At 42.9% G+C, this 21,134-nt stretch overlaps 1 protein-coding gene across 3 annotated transcripts; it reads left to right on the forward strand.

Moving 5' to 3' along the window:
• The first annotated feature begins 201 nt into the window (after positions 1-201).
• On the forward strand, positions 202-18,655 carry XIAP (X-linked inhibitor of apoptosis). 3 transcript variants are annotated; one of them, XM_077307663.1, is made up of 7 exons: positions 210-393; positions 5,071-5,987; positions 10,527-10,626; positions 12,023-12,101; positions 12,562-12,595; positions 14,607-14,807; positions 16,088-18,655. In XM_077307663.1, the coding sequence occupies exons 2-7, from the start codon at positions 5,105-5,107 to the stop codon at positions 16,279-16,281; spliced, it is 1,491 nt and encodes a 496-aa protein (XP_077163778.1). In that variant the 5' UTR covers positions 210-393; positions 5,071-5,104; the 3' UTR covers positions 16,282-18,655. The 3 variants fall into 3 exon arrangements, with proteins under 3 accessions (XP_077163780.1, XP_077163778.1, XP_077163779.1); XM_077307664.1 differs by lacking the exon at positions 210-393 and adding an exon at positions 1,046-1,141; XM_077307665.1 differs by lacking the exon at positions 14,607-14,807 and having other exon boundaries at positions 202-393.
• Positions 18,656-21,134: the final 2,479 nt, after the last annotated feature.

A 21,134-nucleotide genomic window follows, 5' to 3' on the forward strand; every position in this document is an offset into this window, starting at 1 on the left:
ACTCCTGCCTCTACCATCTCCCTTTAGTTGTGAGGGCAGGCGGGGGATTACACTCAGAAGTGTAATAGCCTTGGCCCTAGGGCTTCTCCTAACCTAAATCCGGCACTGCAGTCAGGTCTAGATCGCCTCGTTTCGCCAGTATGTGTGTCAACCTGGCTGCTTGAGGAAGAGAGAGAGATCAGCTGTAGTTCGGCCTTTTAATCCGCCGGGTGTCGCTCGGTCCTAGAGGCTTGTGGCTACTCTCCAGAGCCGCAGGGAGGCGCTTCCCTTTTCCTCCGCCCGGGTCGGACGCTCCCAAGGCCGGGAAAACCGCCATTTTGTCACCTCCACAAACCAATTCGTGCAGCCGGTGGCGGAGAAGACGACGGGGATCCTTGGAAGGAGGACAGCACGGTGAGTTCCAACCCAGAGCGCTCCGGTTTGCGGACGAAAGGGACCCGAGAGCCTGCGCCCATCATACAAGGGATGGGAGGCTGCTGGAGGCAGGCGAGGAAACTCGTCGGTGGGGGAAAGGGTGCCGCACACGCACGCCCTTCGCCTAATAGTTTAGCAGAGCGGCGGCATTGCTTGCCCAGCCCCGGACAGGAGCTGCTATGGCGAAATCCGCCACCCCTCCCGTTAGGTGAAGGGAAATGTGTCCATTTGCAGCACGCCTCGAGCAGGTCCTTTTCTGCACAAGGAGAAAAGCCGGAGCAGGATTCCTCCCTCTCTCGAATCCAGCCCCATGAGAGCGACGCTTGCACGCGTTCCGCTTCCCCCTTCACGCGTTTGCTTTCCCTTTCCCCTCTGTCTCTTTGGTCAAGTTGACTGATCATATAGTTCTGTGCTGAGTTACTCCACAAGTTCTCGCTTTAGGATAGGTTTAGAGCGGAACAATTCCGTAGGCAGGGGTAGTCCAACCTGCGGTCCTCCAGATGTCCATGGACTACAATTCCCATGAGCCCCTGCCAGCGTTTGCTGGCAGGGGCTCATGGGAATTGTAGTCCATGGACATCTGGAGGACCACAGGTTGACTACCCCTGCCGTAGGGGATTTTCACCGTGAGAATTGCTACTACGCAGACCTATTTGATAGTTTCCGCATGACCTTAACTGCTACACTTTGTCCTATTGGGAAGGATCGACAGTGCCTTTAAAGAATGGTAAGTTCGTCTCTTCGATTGACAATACTTTTGATAATACGGTGACGCCTGTTAGGTTTGCTGGCTTTAAAAGGGGAGTAGTTTATTTATTTTATATATATATATTTAAGAATAGGCATTAGCCGCAAGGATTAGATGGAAACGGCCCAGAGCAGCAGTTGCAGGGCTGGGTTTTTTAACTTTTGCTTTTGCTTTCGTGGTGGCTTCGAGGAGAGAATGGAATGCTTCGCCTCGGGATGATTCAGCAGGGCTGAGTTTAAAGTTGCAGGAACACATCCCCAGGTGGGTTTGGAAGAAGTATCTCCTTCAGCCTGCAGGGGCAAGGGCTGAGGAGGAAATACCACCTTGATTCTGGGGTGACAAATGACGTCCAACCCCATCCCCACCGTCAGATGGCTTTTATGCACCATTAATTATTAAAATAAAACAAAATGCAAACTCAGCCTCGCAGTCATCTACACATAACTTACCTAAAAGTCTTCCCTACTTCAGTGCCCAAGTACACGTGCATAGAATTGGGATGTGAAGAAATTAGAGGGGGGTCAGCTTTTCTGGGCACATTTCTTCTGTATTGTAGTCACTTTTATATATTGCGGGGGGGGGGGGGAGGAAACCCTTCCAAGGTTGATTTGCATGTGCAGTCCTGAGTGGCATGTTTCTGGTCTACAAAGCTGAAGAGCAGGTTGTTGAGCATTGCTGTAGAGCAGAGGAGTAGGCATCTCACCTTCACTTGTGCCTACATCAGCACATGAGGCTGTTTTACTTGCCATCAAGGACATGATCTTGCCCTGGCATCGCTGCTGAAATCAACAGTGCAATAAAAGACAGCAGGCATTGGCTTATGTCAGTCATCACCTCCAAGACCTGAACAGCCACCAGCCAAGTCTGAGGCAGATACCTGAGAAGCTAGTACCAGTACTGGGGCTTTGCATGCTCCAGTAGGCCCCCTCCTCCTATTTTTGCTGGTGCACGAACACCTTCACATGTACATGCTAAAAATGGGGGGGGGGGCTTTGGGTTGCCCACTCCTGCTGTACCAGCTCATGTGAGACAAGTACGGCAGGGCTTCCAGAACAAACAAGACTCCAGTCTAGCATTTTTCCCCCGTCAATCTAATTTTCGAAACATCTAAAAAGTTTATGGTGGCATTAAATTGCTGCCGTCAAACAAGTCTTCAGATATGTCTCACACTGGCAATTTGCTTCTATAAGCCTTTTTAAAAAATTGGTAGCTTGTACGTTTAATTTGAGGCAGTTGCTGCCATATACTTACTTTGTCACCCAACATATTTGTTGTTCTAATATATTTTATGTTATTCTTTACACAGCAGGTTTATTTTACAGGGAATCAAACAAGTTTCCCAGCTTGCATTTGGAATAAAGTAAAAATCAGATCTACGTGGATCCTCCACTGTTTAAAATTGAATAACAAATCTGGTATAAAATTGCATGTGAAAGACAGGACTATAGACTGGATCACAAACAAAATGGATTCAACATTTTGGGGCACTACAGCAGCCCAAAAATGTGAATCCAACAGTTGGATCCTTATGAATTCATATGATTTTTTGAAATGGAATAAAACTACTTTCATGCTGTACACTATGTCAGAGTATAGGCAACACCACAAAAATCATGCATTCACAGCGTTGTGGTGCCGGACTAGCACAAGAACATAGTTGAATCCTCAATAATTTTGCATTATCATCCCAAACTGAGCATAAGATCACTGATTGTATCAATAGCCACAGCATACACCAGAAAAATCATAGATCCACACCTGCTTGGCAAATACCAGGGAGCAAAGGCGTCACTTCAAAGCATGGATCCTGAGGGTTTTCTCATCCAGTCACCCCAAACCCACCATCAAATCACACAGCAAATCACAACCCAAATCACCCACAGTATAGTATTGAGCTGTCTAAATCAATTCTGATGCATCCAAATTGATTTGGATACATTTCAGTTCATAATACAATAAGTTAATCATTCACCAACATTTGGATTTTTATTCTATGTAAACCATTTTAGAAGTGGCATTCCTTCCAGTATATGTGTGTGCGCCTGTGTGTGTGCGCCGGTTGACGCATCGATACCCACGCCTCCCCTCCCCCCTGCGACGCGGTGCTGGCTGCTTTGGGCATGTGCAGCCGCTTCGGATGCCCAAGCGCCCAACTCTAATACGGGATCACCAGGAATGCTTTTCTTACGTGTTTTTCCGAAATACCTATTATCTAAATTACATGCTTTTTTGGGGACACATTTTTACCGAAAGGATATTTAATTGCTTAGCTGGTTAATCAGCTAAATAAATGTTGCAGACTAGCTGTTTTGTTGTTTTTAGATACTGTGGTTAGAGAACAATCCAGAAACCCTCAGATCAATTTAACTGAAATAAATTGACTGTATCAGGATAAAATGCTTTTAAATATCCTCTCTTGGTTGGCAGCTGGTATAGTTGACCTTTCTGCAGCTGCGCAGGCTTACCATTTCAACAAATTAAGAGCTTTAGTTATGATTTCAGGCATTCTACAACTCAGAGTCTAAACAGTAATCTAATTCTTAAAAATAGGCTGACTCCGGATGATGCCTGAAAGATAAAGCCACTTGTCTGTCCAGCAAACTAAGTACAACACTCCATTATGTTGTTTTGCTATTCAGTGTAATAATATAACCTGCTTTGAAAACTTTACATTTACAGCCTGCTTCCGGGTAATTTCTAATATGAATGATGAGAGCAGAGAGCAATGAACTTTCATTGACTGAAATAAACAGTGATCAGTGAAGTTACCCAGTATGTATTATGGCTGCCTTCACAGTATAATGATAATCACTGTGACATGAAGATGCAGCCACCTTGTGGCAACCTCAGGAGCATGGGGCTTTCAAGTGAAGGAAAAGAGTGAGATTGTTTTACCATTGCCTTTTTCTGCATAGCAGCCCCTTTCTTCCTTGGTCTCCATCCTAGTGCTAACCATGGCTGACCCTGCTGAGCTTCCAAGCACTGATTATATCAGGCTAAATTGGGATGTCAGGCTTCTTGCCTATAAATGTCATGTGATTTGGGGACTCTGTGATAGCAGAATGTGTATCACTGTCACCAAGTCATCCGCTGTCACTGAGCATTATGTGGTGGTTAGAATGTGTGAGCAGGAGCTAGAGATCCAGGTTCAAATTCTTGGGAAGAAATGTGGGATATAAATGAAGTAATAAAAATAAAACATATGTAATAATCTATTGGGTTTTGTGCTTGTCTTTTTGGTTTACAAATAAGCATGTAATTTTTGAAGCCTTTAGTTATTACCACTTTTCAAGGCCACTGTATAAAGTATATTGAAGAATTCTATTAGGGAGCTATCCTAAGCAGATAGGAGTAAGTCTCATGGAAAATGTGTTTGGGTTGTAGCTCTTGTTTTCTTTATCACTTCAAAAATAATAATCTTGTCTTTATGTAATGAGTTTATAAAATAAATGTATAGTGATATAAAACATGCCTGTATAAAATTCTTATTTGTATAAAGATTTTAGTTTAAATTGGAGTCATATTTAGATAATTATCAACCTAATCATGTTTCTACAGGGCTTTCTTACAGCATTGTAAATGTTTGTCCATTTTAGCATATGTGCGTTTTAGCATATTTCACTCTTCTCTCCACCACTTTAATACAGTAAATTTGAGTTATGATGTAATACATACTCAAGTCTTACTAATGTTGTAACAAAATTGACTAATGTAATCCTGTATTGTAATGTAAAAGATGTAAATCTCTGAGCTTTGTTCTTTTTTGTATAATCACTTTCTTAAAAATGTTAATATAATTAATATAATGCATTGCTAATGGGGTACACATTTGGGTTTGTCACTCTGTGATAACAGGCTATTAAACAAACTTTAAAATAATTTCTAAACTTGCATGTGTTCTTATATAGGCAAACTCAAGATAACCTGACTCCTGAAGGAGGGATGACGTGTAATGGACCAAATAGTTTCGAAACTGGTGACACTCATGGTACTGACCCTGACAGAGAGCTGACGAAAGAGTGCTCGCGACTACAAACATTTACTACGTTTCCAAATTATTGTCCTGTTTCTGCCTTGACTCTTGCCAGAGCTGGCTTCTTCTACACCGGAGAAGGGGACAAAGTCAGGTGCTTTAGTTGTCATGCAACCGTAGAAGAATGGCAGCAAGGTGACTCAGCAGCTGGAAGGCACAAAACTGTTTCTCCTAACTGTGTGTTTATTAACAGCATGAACTGTTGGGAGAATGGTATACATTCTTCTCTTTCAAACACTCACCAGCTATCCGAAGACTGCTTTGCAAACACCACTCAACAACAGTCTTCCAACTCCTCCTCTGACCTCCATGCAGATTATCTGTTGAGAAGCGGGCAGGTGGTGGACCTTTCGGACAGCCTGTATCCCAGGACACCTGCCATGTGTACTGTAAAAGCCAGGCTGAGGTCTTTCTATAACTGGCCTACCGACTGTCCCATTAAGCCAGCAGACTTAGCCAATGCAGGGTTATATTACACTGGAATCGCAGATCAAGTAGAGTGCTTCTGTTGTGGAGGCAGACTGAAAAACTGGGAACCTTGTGACCAGGCATGGTCAGAACATAGACGTCACTTCCCTAAGTGTTTGTTTGTCCTTGGACATGATGTTGGGAATATTGAAAATGTTCCAAATCAGTCGAGCAGTGCAGAACTGGATAGAAGTGAAGCACATAATCCCAGACTTCCAAAAAACCCATCTATGGCAGGTTATGAAGCACGACTCAAGTCTTTTATTACGTGGAGGTATTCGGTTACCAAGGAGCAGCTTGCTCAAGCAGGGTTTTACAGCATAGGTAAGCTGGACACAGGGTGTCATAATCTGTCTTGCCACTATACATGGGATAAATTATGTACAATATATGGCAATATTTTTGCATAGGTCATCACCGGGTTAGCAAACAATGAATTTAAAACTATAACTAGTATGTAATTACTCTGTACACTAAGAAGCTGTATCATAGTGAGGCTTTGTGCAAGTACTGAAGAAACCTCCTTTAAAAATATTGAGAATATTTAGGGTTGTGTCTTATACACTTGAAATTTCCCTCTTCCTGTGCTTGATTATGAGTAAATTTTAATATATTAAGAGTTTATAGCACCCTCTCTTTCTCCATCCCCCAGTCACAGAAACTTAGCATGAGAGAGAAACAATATATTTATGACAACAGTTCACACTTGCATTATTTATTTATTAATGTAATGTTATTTATATACTGCCCCTTGCTCTGATGTCTTAGGGCCATGTCTCAGTGGGGGAGTGGGAAAGGGACATGGAACATTGAACAGCATGAACAAGAAAGATACAGCACAACATATGGGTAATCTTGAAAAATTGAACAGGTTGCAACAGGGACAATTGGATGTCAGGTTGCCTGGTAAAGGGACTGGTTGTGGTAAAGTACCTACTGTTGGCCTCATCTGAAAGCCTAGTGGAAGAGCTCCATCTCACAGGCTCCATGAAATTCGTTGTGTTTAATAGGGCCTTGACTTCGTTGGGGAGCTTGTTCCATCAGGTTGGGACCACAGCTGAGAAAGCTGTAGATCTGGTTGAGAGCAGGCAGACCTCTGGGGTCAGGAATAACCAAATTGTTATAATGGATAGAGTGAGTCATTCTTTGGGAAATATATGCAGACAGACAGTCTTTGAGGTATGCAGGACCCTAAGCTCTTACACCCTTGAATGTACTAGCACGTTAAACCTGATCAGGTGTCAATTGGTAGCTAGTGCAACTGCGGGAGGATTGGGGTAATGTGGGCCCTCCATGGGGTTTGGGTGAGGACGCAAGCAACAGCATTCTCCATCTGAGGGGCGAGAACATCTCTGTGCACTTTGTCAGGGAGGCAGGACGTTAGATGTTTTTCCTGTTCCAACTAGGTGGAGTCGCCTGGGAATTCAGTTTGTTTCCTGCCTTAGTAGGGAGTGCAGCATGTCAAGCTTAGAGCAGACCTTCCTATTAATCAGATGACGTTTTCGTCTCTGAGGGTGAACTCAATGCACCTATGGTCCTGGGCTAGGAAGGAGCAAAGGTGGCAGGCCGTCTTCAGAGATAGTCTCTACCTCGACTAACAAGCCAGTTTCCCAGAGTAGTGCCAAGTAGCGCAAATTCAAGGAGGAAGTCAGGGAAGCTGTGGAGGCATGTGCAGAGACCCGTGGTGGCCATTTTGAGCACAAGGATTGATCAGGCAGAGACCACGGAGTAGCCTCAGCATGGAAGAGCCTGACTCCTGAGGAGACCCCAACATCAGCCAGCAGTATAGTAAGGGCCTCTGTGTCTCCTCTTCAAGTACATAAATCAAAGTTCACTTCTAAGGTCCTTAACATATATGTAATCCAGTATATAACCCAGCATTTACTATCTCAATGTACCTTCCAATATTTTCAAGTTACACTGTATCAGTCATCACCTTGGCTCTCGGCTCATCATGTTCTGGAGTCCTTACTGTGACAAACCTTCCCACTCAAAGTACTCTCCAAAGTTATAGGAGATTTAATTATTCCAAGGTGTTACCAATCAGTTCTTACGAAACATTTCAAGTCCCATTCTAAATTGAGTCCATTTGGTCCAGGGTGCTGCATTTAAAGATATAAAAGTACTCCTCACAGAATAATGCTTGTTGTTGAAATTCTTCTGCAGTTGCCTCCCAGTTCAGTGTTTCCAATCTGAAAAAAGAAAACTTTTCCAAACTCTGTCGGTGTTTTATCCAGTGGTTGGCAACTGGGGATACTTACCCATGGTTCCTAATTTTGCTTTGGTGTTCCACAATTCTTGTTCTGAGTGGTCTGGTTGTCATTCCTATGTAACTCAATTTACATTCAGATTGTATCATATAGATCACATTGCTTGTTTGACATGTAATGAAATCCCATATCTGTTGCAAAATTTTTAGCATGAGTGTACTTGTCAGTCTCCCTCATATATTTACACTCATTACAATTACCACATTTGTGATTTCCCCTTGGTAAATTGCTTTGCCATTTTTTCCTAGGTGTTAACAGTTCCTTGATATTCCTACCCCTTCTTCAAGCTATTACAGGGTTTTCTATACACCCTGGTATGGTATATGTTCAACCAAATGCCAATGTTTTATGATGATTTGTTTAATCTCCTTAGAATAATCTGTGAAATCAAAAGCATAGGTTACTCTATTAGATGTTATATGATACTTGTGTATCAGTAATGTTTTGCCTGTTGAGACAACAGAACACATTCTCCTCTGCTGCCCACTTTATAATCAAGCACACTCCAAACATTTTTGCCCACTAATACACGTGATGCCACATCAAACAATGCAGAGTGGATTAGAGAACTTCTTTGGGCTGATTCTGCGTAGAGCAGGGGGTTGGACTAGATGGCCTGTATGGCCCCTTCCAACTCTATGATTCTTGGTGAAAAGCCTCAAATCTCCCTGCAGACGGTGAAATTCTGTGTTTGTGATAAAAACTTGCCAGAAGGACAAGTAATACATAGATCTAAAATGTTGAACTTTTAATCTCCTAAACTTTTAATTTTTTCTTTGTTAATTTTTCATATTTTCATACTTCATATATTTTAGCTTAGTTTTATTTTAATACATCTACAAACCGTTTCAAATGCTAGAGTATCACAAGCATTTTGTTTTTATCCTTTGTTTTTGTATTCTGATTTGAGACCATATCTGAACACCGCCCGTGGCGCCACGGGCGCCACGGGCGCCACGGACTAAATAAAAGAGTAAGGCGTTCTGGGGCGGGATGTGTCCGGGATGAGGAAGGGTCCGGATTGGACCCTTCCTCATGACAGACAATCAGAGGGAACAATCGGCAGGCGCGAAGCGCCTGCCGATTGGTCCCTCTGATTCCCAGCCCCAGCAACTGCGAGCCGCGCGCAGCGCGGCTTGCAGTTTCTCCTGGCCTGACGCCCGAGGGAACCTCCGAGGGAACCTCAGCAGACTGCAGCTTCCCGGGGCTCCGATCTTCCCACGCAGGCCGCAGCCCCCGCGCACCACCCCCTCGCCCCCAACTTACAATGGTCTCCGCCATGTCCTCGCAGCCGCTCCCGGCTCGCTTCCTGCCCCGGCTTCTGCAGCGCCGCCTCTGTGCAGCCAACAAGAATCCAGGAAGAAACAGTCCACCAGCGGCCCTGCCAGCCAGCGGCCCGATGTGCAGGCGCGGCTCGGGTGCGGCTCGCGGGCGCGGCCCGGGCGCGGCCCGTGCCGGTCCCCAGCCTCAGAAAGGTTGGGGACCACTGCATTACAGAGTGCACAGATTTCAGAGTGCACAATGATTTCAGTTGTTAGCCAGGGCTGCCTACTTAGGCAGAGAGCCGCCGCCCGACAAGGTCAGTTTCTAGCGCCCGCTGTATTCGGCATACAGCGGGCTTTATTACTAGTACTTAAATAAACACAGATATTTGCACTGGGCTAGAAGTGAATCTGAGGGTGATGAACATCTTCCCATGGTCTTTGTCCTGAAGACCCAACTTCGGGTACCACCCCCTCCCTGTTTGGGCGGCAGGCGTATTTTAGCTCGCCCACAGAGATTTATGTCTCCAGCCAGATTCCTAAATGCTATGCGGGACCTGATGCCTCCTGGTGACTCATTGGTTGCGCTAGTGAAGGACTGGAATGTTATAACATATGTTACTTGTTTTTATGCACATAATGACTCGGTCATTTTTAAATTAATGTCTAAGGGCCTCAAATCCGCTTTGAGTGGCCTGCCCATGTCTGGACAGGGTTTGTCTGGGGTGTGCACTCATTTCATGTTGGCCTTGTCCATTGTGCAGCCAGGCTTTAGCAGACAATGGTATCTTTTAGGCATTAATTCCTGTGTTATACTTGTTTGCTGGTTGCTGCAGCAGCTTTTGTTTTGTTAAGTAGAGTTGGTTTTTATCAGTCTGTTTCACTTCCTCCAAAGGAATCTCAAAGCAGGTTACAATTGCCTTGCCTTCCTCTCCCTACAACAGTCAACCTGTGAGGCAAGTGAGGCTGAGAGAGCTCTGATTCTGTGAGAACAGCTCTAACAGGACTGTGTCTATCCCAAGGTCACCCAGCTGGCTGCATATGGAAGAGTGGGGAATCAAACCAGGCTCTCCAAATTAGAAGGTGCTATACGAAGCTTGTCTAATCGGTGTGCAAATGACACTTGTCAACTCATATTGGGTCGCCAGATCTCTGTATGTCTTACTGCAGAAGAATGGGATACAAATATGAAGGGTAGGGGAGCTTTAATAGCATAAAACAGAAATTTGCTTACCAGTTGCTTACCAGGTGTTATAGTTGCAAACTGTAGAAAACAAGAACAGATTTTATTTTCTCAGATCCATATAGCAGATCTTTCTTTTTCTCTATAGGAGATGGTGATAATGTTCTTTGCTTTCACTGTGGCGGTGGACTACGAGAGTGGAGGGCAGATGATGATCCTTGGGAGCAACATTCCCAGTGGTTTCCAGGGTAAGACACTTGATTCTGTGCATGTGTGAGTGTTGTATTGCATATTATACTGGCAGCGGTTTTCATATGCCTACATCTCATTTTCTTGTTCAATGAGGACCTGCAGAAGAATCACCCGGGGCTTAGAACAGGGATGCTTAGGTATTACACGTGACTCTTCTGAGCACCATTAGCCAATATGACAGGCACCATGTGTTTCAGGAAAGCAAGTAAGGCCATGGCCCAGTGACACCTGTAGGTGACTGGGGGAGTCTCACTTTGAGACAGCTGCCAGTGGTGGATGGGTAAGTTGTGAGAGTTCTTGAGCCTCATGTAGGCCTCCTGCCAGAGATGGAGTAAATGCCCTGTCCTCTCCAGCTAATGCACTCTTATGTTAGCACCCAGGAAGATTTGAACATATGAAAACATTTTTTTAAATGTCTCATATAGAAATAAATGTGTAAATATTCTTAGGAAAATTTAAACACAGCAAATACACCACATACAAGCCTGGACCAGGCTTGTATAAACGTGCGTGTGTGTACATGTGTGTTTGTGGGTTGTCTCTGCTTTGTACTGCACATTTAGCCTTTCTGACATAATTGATTTGGCAACAGCCTGGACAGCCTTCGAGAAACAGGCTGTCCCCTCTATATTGTCATTCAGTAGGGCAATATGGACTTCTTAATATATAGTCTGCACACAGCTGGAGGCACTGCACTTCACAGACTGTGTCAGTGATGTAAGTGGAAAGCATCTGCCATAACTGGGATCAGTGCCTACATTCTCCACTAGTCCATTATAGGAATTACACAAACACTGGTCTTTGATTTGCTTTTTTATACACCAGCTTGCATGCCATTCTTTTTGCACCTGTGCAAAAAGTTACATTACATCCAAGGTCTTTCATACTTACTGCATACTACTGGTATACATATATTTGTTATGCTGTTTAGCTTACTACTATCTGTTTTTTCATATATCTCCTGCTGATGGGAGTTACCTGTCAAGTGTGGATCACTACATATTTATTTTTACCTGTTTATTAACGTTATAACTCAGGTTGTAGTTCTTGGAGTACCAGAACTGAAGGATGGGTGATGCCCACCAAGGAGACAAGAAGAGGAAAAAATTTACTCCTGTCTCTCTGAGAGAGTGGTGGGGATCACCCAATCAACTTTAAATAAATCTTTGTTGGTCTTAGAGGTGCCATTGGACTCAAATTTTTGTTGTGCTACTGCAGACCAACATAATCTTATGCAAACACTTCTATTTTCCTTGGCTTAGAAAAAATGGGGGACTTCCAAGTGTGTTTAAGGAAGGGGAAACAAAACAAAACAAGTCAGTTTTCCTTTGGTTGTTGCTGCTTGGTAGGAAAAGTTACCTCAATTTTTTTGGTTCAATTTTTCTCCCCTAGATGTAACTATCTTCTTGAGGAAAAGGGACAAGATTATGTGAACAATGTTCAGTTAACTCGTTCACTACAGGATTCTACAGTAAGTTTGTAGTTTTCTCCTCAGTAACCAATTTTGGGCAATGCAGTATGTCATCTAACTGATTTAATGGGTTGCCGAGGACTGTCTCTGTAGCTTGTTTCAGCTGCCTGTGTCTCTCCGGCAGTGAGCAGATGGTCCTTCCCTATATGGCTGAATAGGTTAATCGCTTGACCAGAAGAGTGACATTTAAGTTGCTTGATATTGTATGTGTTGTTGGCAGAAGAATGTTGAAAACAAATGTGTGTGAAAGCTTACCCCCCTCCCCCATTGTTGTTAACTGGAAAATTCCTACAATTAATATCAGAATAGCCTGATGTTTAATTAATGGATAGATCTGATCAAGAGAGTTGCACCAATTATACTAACAGCCAATTTATAGACAGATATTTTTTCCCTGTTACGTTTCTGTGCCTCATATCCATCACAACCAAAATCTAATCTAAGTTTCTCTTTTTTTAAGATAAAGGATACAGAAAATGCATCACGTATTGGAGGTATGTATGCCAGTGTTCACAATGGGATATGAAGCAGCCCCACTTAGACATGACCAAGCTCCATTTAGGTGCTGAGAAATACAAAACACATTCTCATACTGCATATTATGCCTTTGCAGGAAAAGTGGTTTATCACAAAATATATAGAGAGTGATTAAAGTGGGTAGCCAAGTTGATCTGAAGCAGCAGAACAAATTTAGAATCCAGTGGCACTTTTTAAGACAGCAAAGTTTTATTCAAGGTATCAGCTTTCATGTGTGCATGAAAGCTTATCCTTTGAATAAAACTTTGTTGGTCTTAAAGGTGCCACTGGATTCTAAGCATATAGAGTGATTTGCAGTCTTGAGTTTTCCAACAGAACATGTAACATTCATAAAATAATATTAAGACATTGACATGTGTTGCTAGCTGTGCCTGGGTGCAAAGATCCACCCTTGATTTCCTTCAGAAAAGCCAAGAACTTGAGACAATTTCTGATGAGGTCAAATACATATGAGAGTCCTGAGAGAATCATAACCAGTAGGGGTCACCAGCCGTGTGGGAACAGTGCTGCTTGCCAACTAGTACTTTCATTTTAAATGGGGTTAAGTTTGTTAATAAGTAAACTACTTATATATCTATACATGTGATTGCTGTGACTGATGCCAGGCAAAAATGGTAATCTTAATTTAAGATGGTTAAGATGTTTTTTTTTTCTTTTTTCACTTATTAACACTGAAAATCAATAAAAAATATTATTAAAAAAAATAAAAACCTAGATCCTGTGGCACTGGCCCTGAATTTAAAAATGAGGTTTTTGAACCACCATTAACTCAGTATTACATATAAGTAATGCATTCCTGTAATGATATCTAATATACAGTGTTAAGAAAGTTTAAAAATCACCCAGTTTTTTTTTTTCAATTACAAATTCAACACAGTACACAAAGGATTAAATCAAGAGATGGAATACAGAAGTTTCTTTTAATATTATACACCTTTAAGAGTATGTATGCCAGCAGTTGTGTGGGCCTCTTGTGGCGCAGAGTGGTAAGGCAGCAGTCATGCAGTCTGAAAGGTCTGCCCATGAGGATGGGAGTTCGATCCCACCAGCCGGCTCAGGGTTGACTCAGCCTTCCATCCTTCCGAGGTTGGTAAAATGAGTACCCAGCTTGCTGCTGGGGGGTAAACAGTAATGACTGGGGAAGGCACTGGCAAACCACCCCATATTGAGTCTGCCATGAAAACGCTAGAGGGCGCCACCCCAAGGGTCAGACATGACCCGGTGCTTGCACAGGGGATACCTCTACCTTTTATGCCAGCAGTAACTGAATGCATCTGCAGAGTGTGACACACATATAGTTTGAAGTGTTCAATATGCAACTTGAGGTGCTGTTAGCTTGGTTGTACCAGTTGTAAGTATCATATGTTACTGTGCAAAGTTTTGGAGATGTCTATTAATGTATTCTATTTTCAGAGAGCACATTGGGCCATTCACAGTCTGGGCTCCATATATCTGAGGGACCACTTGTCTCCTTATGCACCTTTTCCAATTGGATCTTTTATTCCCTTGATGGGATCTTTTGTGTGTTTATCGTTTGCATAATCTCATGTATCATTCTTTCTCTCACACACACTTTCTTTTCATGTGTGTTTCTAATACTTGTCAAATGGGGATAATATTTCTCGTATCTCACCAAAATAGCCTCCCAGCCCACAGAAGTTTCACACACAACTGTTTGTTGTTGCAAACATTCCTTCTGCTTCAACACTGTTTTTAACAAATGAGGTGGGAGGAAGAGAAATGTTAATTCCCTTGTTGGAGGTTTCAGTTTTCTTCTCATACTTAAGCATTTGATGGTAAAACTGATTAATGAGCAACTAACTTAATACTTTAAATATATGAAATGATTCAGTATTTTTAGGACACGACCTGTATTTTTAAAGTATTTATACCCCACCTTTCCCCATGGTTCATGGTGGCTTGCAGTGATTTTCCGGGATCATTTTTCCTCCACTGTTGGTATTCCAGATGAGGAACTGTCACAGAACCATATTGTCCAGAATGTGATGCAGATGGGTTTCAGTCTGGGTGAAATAAGGAGGGTTATGGAAAGGAAGCACCCCCTCTTGACTGAACATTACATATCCATTGAGGCTCTGGTTGCAGATTTAATAAATGCACAGTGTGAAAATAAATGCAGTGTACCCTGCGAGAGCACTCTACAGAAAGGTGAGCACACTACATTGTAAAACATTAAAACAAGAAATGTGGATAAGAGATGTTTTTGTTTGGGCAGGCTGGAGGACATACAAGAACCCTTCCCACCTCATCAAGTTGTGTGAGGTTTTTAAGACCAGAGACAGAGATTGAATTCTTCCTTTAGTTTTCTGTTACTCTACTGGCTGAGTTCTCTGAGGCATGAGCTCTGTCGAATTTCCTTGCCTACAAAACTTAAAATGCGTACTTCATGTGTTGAAGGCACTTTTGTAATCGTTACAGCAGCCTTAGAAGGTAAGCTGCCAGCTTTTCCTGAGCACAAGAAAGAGAGAGGAGGTTCTGGTTCAATTCATACTTCTTCCTGTAGTCTCCATCCCACATGGCTTCTACCCCCAAATACACATACCAGTCCCCCCCAAACCCTGATGTAACTTTTCTAGGAGTGAAAATGGCCTGCTGGTGGAAGAAAAGGCAGGAAATTATCGGCTTCTGCCAGTGGAAAGCTGGCATGATCCAGTATATTTGGCCCATGTTACAGGTAGAATTAGCTATGGCTGAGAGGCAATTTGAATTGGGGACTACTTACGGCATACACCATACTAATGTATATAGCTTGTCTCAGCCCTTGTCCCATGGAGCCCAGGGTCATATACATCAGCGGTCCCCAACCTTTTTATCACCGGGGACCACTCAACGCTTGACAATTTTACTGAGGCCCACTGCCCTAACGCTCTCTGACTCTGGTCGCTATGGTAATGTTTAAACATCCCTTCAAAATAAGATACAGACATGCCACAACAATGAACATAAGGAACATTTTATTTTCATGGAAATTTTAACTCATGACAATGACAAATCAATGGGAACCCTGAGCTTGTTTCTGTGCAACAAGATAGTCCCATGTGCACCTGCTGGATCGTGGATGAAGTAAAGGGCCGGGGGGGGGGGAGGCATCCTTCGCGGCCCACCTCCAGTTAGTCGACGGACCACATGTGGTCCGCAGCCCACAGGTTGGGGATCGCTATCATACATGAAGGGTTTCTCGATTGTTCTATATCCTTGTAATCAAGGGAAATTATTGGCTCAGTGTTACCTTTGTAGACTTTATGGCTGAGTAGAGATTTGAACCCAGATTCCCCCAATTTAAGACATAGTACCAACCAATATGCCATGCTATCTCTGTGTTTTGACATTTTATATACAGAGTCACAAGAGAAGATGTAAGGAGGGGGAATGCAAAAGCTGGTAACCTTTTTTTCCTTGTGAAATATTTTCATTCCTTCCACCCATAGGCCTAAGTACTGAAGAGCAGCTAAGATGTTTGCAAGAGGAGAAGCTGTGTAAAATATGTATGGATAAAACCATCTCTGTGGTCCTCATTCCTTGTGGGCACCTCGTCACTTGCAAAGACTGTGCGGAAGCTGTTGAAAAATGCCCTTTGTGTTGCACAGCTATTGCAAAAAGGCAGAAGATCTATATGTCCTGATCAGGAATATGGTACCATGCTAGTGCAAATCCATTGCAATCGACAGAATATTGCCGGCTGACCGTAGGAGCAGCATCTATATACAGAACTGGATTTCAAGAGGGTGTTCATTTGGGAGTAACAAAAGTTACTCTGCTTTAATGTAGAGTGCTGATCAACTCTGCAATTTAGGTGACTGCTAAATTGGGTGTCTCAGGCATCAGAAACATAAATGTTGGGGGTGGGGAGCAACTTGGCACTTTACTTAGAGCAATTACCTGTATCAATCACACACACCCTACCGCCATCACTTGCCTTGCAGCATGTCATAGGTAAAATTATTCAGAAGCCAAATGGCCAAAGAAGTTGTAAATCTTTGTTTAGGCTAGACATGTCAGACTGCAGGTCTGAGCTTAGATGACTGAATGCTGCTGTTTTGCTTTTTGCTTTTAATTTATGTCAGAGAGCTCTTCCTCTATTTGGGGTGGTGATATTCTGCACTTTGAAACCCCTCCTGCCATTCATACCAGCATGTTATTATGTGTTTTACCATCTTTATGAGCTCTGGGCCAAAGTAGCTCACAATTTGGTGTGGTTAGTGGTTTTTAAGAAAGTTAAGCAGGGCTGAAGTAGCATATTTGGCTTTGTATCTTTTACATCTTCTTCTCTGTGTTGTGACCCTGGAAATCAGATTTCCCCTTCCTTTTTAATTATAATGCAAGTAGTAAGCTGTAACATCTTGCATGCCTAAGTTTTTGTGGTGTAAATAAACAGGCTGATGCATCAAGGGGGAAGGGGTCATGAACACAGCAATTTTGGAAGCTGCTTTCTCTTGGATTCCTCAAGCAAGAAGTCAATGCTGAAGGTTGATTGAAAAAGACCCACAACCAGCAACTGGGGAGAGGGTTTCATGAGAGTCTTCAAGGGCAGCAGAGGTAAAGAGGGTGAACTCCTTTAGTGTTCTATCTCCACTGCACATGCACCTACTGTATTGCATGGTTGTTCATCCATATTAAACCCCACCCTCAGATGCTGGAGGAAAGGGGAACATGGGAAAGATCTGCCCACTCTTTCCACTGGTGCTTTCATGGAATTTGATTGTCTAATTGCCCTGCGTACACACCTCTCCAGTTCTACTCAGTAAGTTTAGATGGATAAATTGATAAAAAAAATCTAAGCAAGAAAATCTTTAACAATTTCATGGGCAAAGAATACTGACAGGGTCACTGAGTGGTTTGTGAATTCCAGAATTGGATTTTTCCTTTTGAAAGTTTTAATTAGACCATAATAACCCTTTAGATTCCCATCTGTCACCAGTGGTTTGTTATTAACGCATCAATATTAAGTCCTTTTGTTTTTGTGACTAAAGAATAAGCAAGCTGAAGATGCTTGTCACAAACTAATCACTTTCAGTTTGTTGGCTTTAGGAGCTACTGTCTCATATCTTCTATTAACCCCCCCCCCCCCCAAATTACTGGATTAGCCAATGGTGTTTTGTTATTTGACTTTAGCATCCATTTGTGATGGTCTGATATGCTAAAGTATCATGATCCTGCTGCTTAGTAAACCTTGTATGTGTTCCATCTTAGAAAAAGCATAAGAACCTTCATGTACCAGAAATTAGCACTACTGTTGCAGTCCTATGCTTGAAATTCCCTTTGACTCAAAAGAGAACCTCGCAGATAGCAAGCTGCAAAAATGCATTTGGGTCCTGATTCACAATGCTACTGGAAGGGGAGAGGGGCTGTCGACACTGCTCCTCCGAGTTTGCAGGAGGACAAGCATAGTGGAGTTAAACAGTCTCCGTACTTCCCCCAGGTATGACCTTTAGGTGTTGCTTTCTACAGCAGCTCCATGGATAAAGTTTTTAATATATTAGCTGGCTAAGTTGTTAAAAAAAAAATCAACCACCCCGAATCCACTTTAGCCAGAAGTATAAGTGTGCCATATTTAAATACTATTTAGCGTAATGTTGTTCTCCTGGTATCAGTGCTGATTCAGACTTTATCGGTTATTCCAGGAGGAAACATCCCCCTCCCCCTGGGAGATATTTCTAAAATGTAGAATTCATTTGAATTGCATTAGGGTACTTTCTTCAGAATAAATCTTTGAGCTATGCATTTTTTTCTAATCTGTAGACACAGGGACAAAGAGCAAATGTTCATAACAGAGATTTGGAAACTAAATTATATATTTGCTTGTAAATATTAATGATTGATCCTTGGCAGATGAAAAGTCCCATTTCCCCCTCTCCCCATGTTGGATTAAAGTTCTAGAGAAACCAATGTACTGAAGGAAGATTTTTTTTAAGAGTTGGAATCATGTAAAATAATCGCAAGCTGTTTTGCAGTTTGGCCTAGGTGACAATTTTTAATAAAGTGATTTTTCTTATGTATTTCTGCCTGTTTCTCTAGGTAAAAAATGACAATTGTGATTGTGAATAAGCTCCAGTCTTACTCCTCCCTCCCCTGCCCTATCTTAAATTAAGGGAATTTCAGAGGAAAGTGGAAAAAAGCTATAAGCAGTGATGGTATTGGAAGTTTTACAACCTAATGGGTCAGATCCAGCCTGAGCAAGCTACTCCAGTGATAGAGGACAGGAGCTGCTTTGAACTGTCTCTTGCCTGCTTCTCTGCCTGTCTGTTCACCTGCTTGACCTAAATTACACATAATTTTTAATGACACCTTTCAAGAGTCCATAAACACCTAGTTTCTTTAAATGAAACAAAGTCTTCTGGGCCAGGTGAACTGCATCCAAGGGTACTAAAAGAACTTGCAGATGTACAGATGAAGTGCCAGATGATTGGAGGCGGGTTTCCATTTTCAAGAAAGGGAAAAAGGAGGATCTGGGTAACTTGTCAGGTTGACATCTATAGCTGGCAAGATTATGGAACAAATCATCAAACAGTCTGTCCTTGAGCGGCTGGAACAGAGCTGTGATTTCTAAGACTCAGCAAGGGTTTCACAAGAAGAAATCATGTTAGATCAACCTTATCTCTTTTTGAGAAAGTGACTGTACGAGATTACAATCTAGAGATGGAGAGAGATAAGCATTTGAAAGAGATAAGCATTACAAGTGGATAACATATTGTGGATCTGCTATGATATTAAGAGAACAGAAAGTAAATGTTTAAAAACCAGGATATTAGCAACTAATTCTGCTTTTTGTGCAGAGGCTTGGCCTGCGGTATAGTTTGCCAAGCACCTGTAGGAGTTTGATAAAAACAATTGCACGTCTTGTTTTTCCTCCGTCAGAAAAGACTGGGCACTCCCTGTAAGGGAGTTGGAGACAGGAGACTTTTGAATTTTAAGGGAATGTTAGCAAAGAGAATGAGATGAGAATCTTTGTGGAAAAGAAAATAGATCCTTCCCAGAAAATCTGCCAAAGCACATTGTAGAAAGGAAGAATGCTGAAAAGCATGTTTTGTAAAAGTCATAGAAATTTTTACAAGGTCAGTGGTTCCACAGACAAGAGCATGCTCACGACCCTGTGCAACAAGAAAAGTCACAAGGTAAGGGAGTAAAGTATGACTGCCAGAAGGAGTCTGAGAACAAAAAAACAGGTGAGAGGTTTGAGCAGAAGTAGTCATAGAAGGGGCCATACAGGCCATCTAGTCCAACCCCCTGCTCAACGCAGGATCAGCCCTAAGCATCCTAAAGCAGTCATAGTCATAAGCAATCCCAACAGGGAGAGATTTGTGTGACAGATTTAAAAGTTGTAGGCCTTGGAAGTCTGCAGGGATCCGATGTACAAATGTTTGACTAAGAATTAGTGATACCTGATTAAAAGCTTTACAGGCCTCTGGAGAACAGACAATAATATCCTCTGAGGCGTTACCCTGAGTAAGCAAATGAGCAAATGGCTGCCCCCCCCCCTTGGCGTGGCACTGCGCAGCTGCTGCTGGCAGTGCCCCCCCCCAGTGGGCGGTGGGAAGTCAGGGGCGCTGGCAGGAAAGCAAGCAGAGCAGGGGCTCAGGCTACGAGATCCCTCAGCAAAAGACTACCCCCCGGGACCTCAGTAAAATTGTCAAGCGTTGACCGGTTCCAGGTGATAAAACAGTTGGGTACCACTGGCCCAGTGCAATAAAGTTTGACTTGACTTGACTATTAGTATTTTGTAATACTGAACTAGAATCCACCTTCTACTTAAGCCCATTCTATCTAGGGGAAGCCAGCCTTGCAGCAAGGTAGTGCTACCCTTCAAGATCTATGACCCTCATATCTGGGGACTGCCTTCACTGCAAATTGCTCATAAGGAAGTTCCCATCTTTAGACCAAGCATCAATAAAGTTCTTTCACTCAGATAGTTGCTACTGTTTGTTTCAGGCTTTTAATCTTCCGTCTTGATGTGCAGGCCTGCCATGGAGAACTCTTCTACAACAAAGCTCCATCAGAGGTCACTCACCCCTGCACACCGACTGCACGTGTGGTTTTTCCCGCCAGTTTGGCACATGACCTAAGGGCAGAGCATATACCCTCCTCAGTTCCCTTTTCACCACCACAATCAGTGGACATCTTCTGGACTTGCTCCAGTTTTTAATATCTGTTACGTGATCTTGTGTCCAGTGACTTTGACTTATTCCTTTATATAGGAACTTCCTATGTAATGGCCTCTAAGGCAATCTTTAAAAAATGTAGCCAATGTGGCATGAAAATGCTAACTACAGATGAGCACAATCGGTGACTTATCTGTTTGACAGAAGGGCATGTGGTAGGTACCTAGAATCATAGTTGGAAGGGACCTTCTAGTCCAACCCCCTGCACTATGCAGGACACTCACAACCCTATTGCTCATCCACTGTAACCTGCCACCCACTTGAAATTTCACAAAATCAGCCTCTCCATCAGGTGGCTATCCAGCCTCTGTTTTAAAAT

This window comes from Paroedura picta, chromosome 13 (genome assembly GCF_049243985.1).
Source record: "Paroedura picta isolate Pp20150507F chromosome 13, Ppicta_v3.0, whole genome shotgun sequence".
In the NCBI taxonomy this organism is placed as follows: Eukaryota; Metazoa; Chordata; class Lepidosauria; order Squamata; family Gekkonidae; genus Paroedura; species Paroedura picta.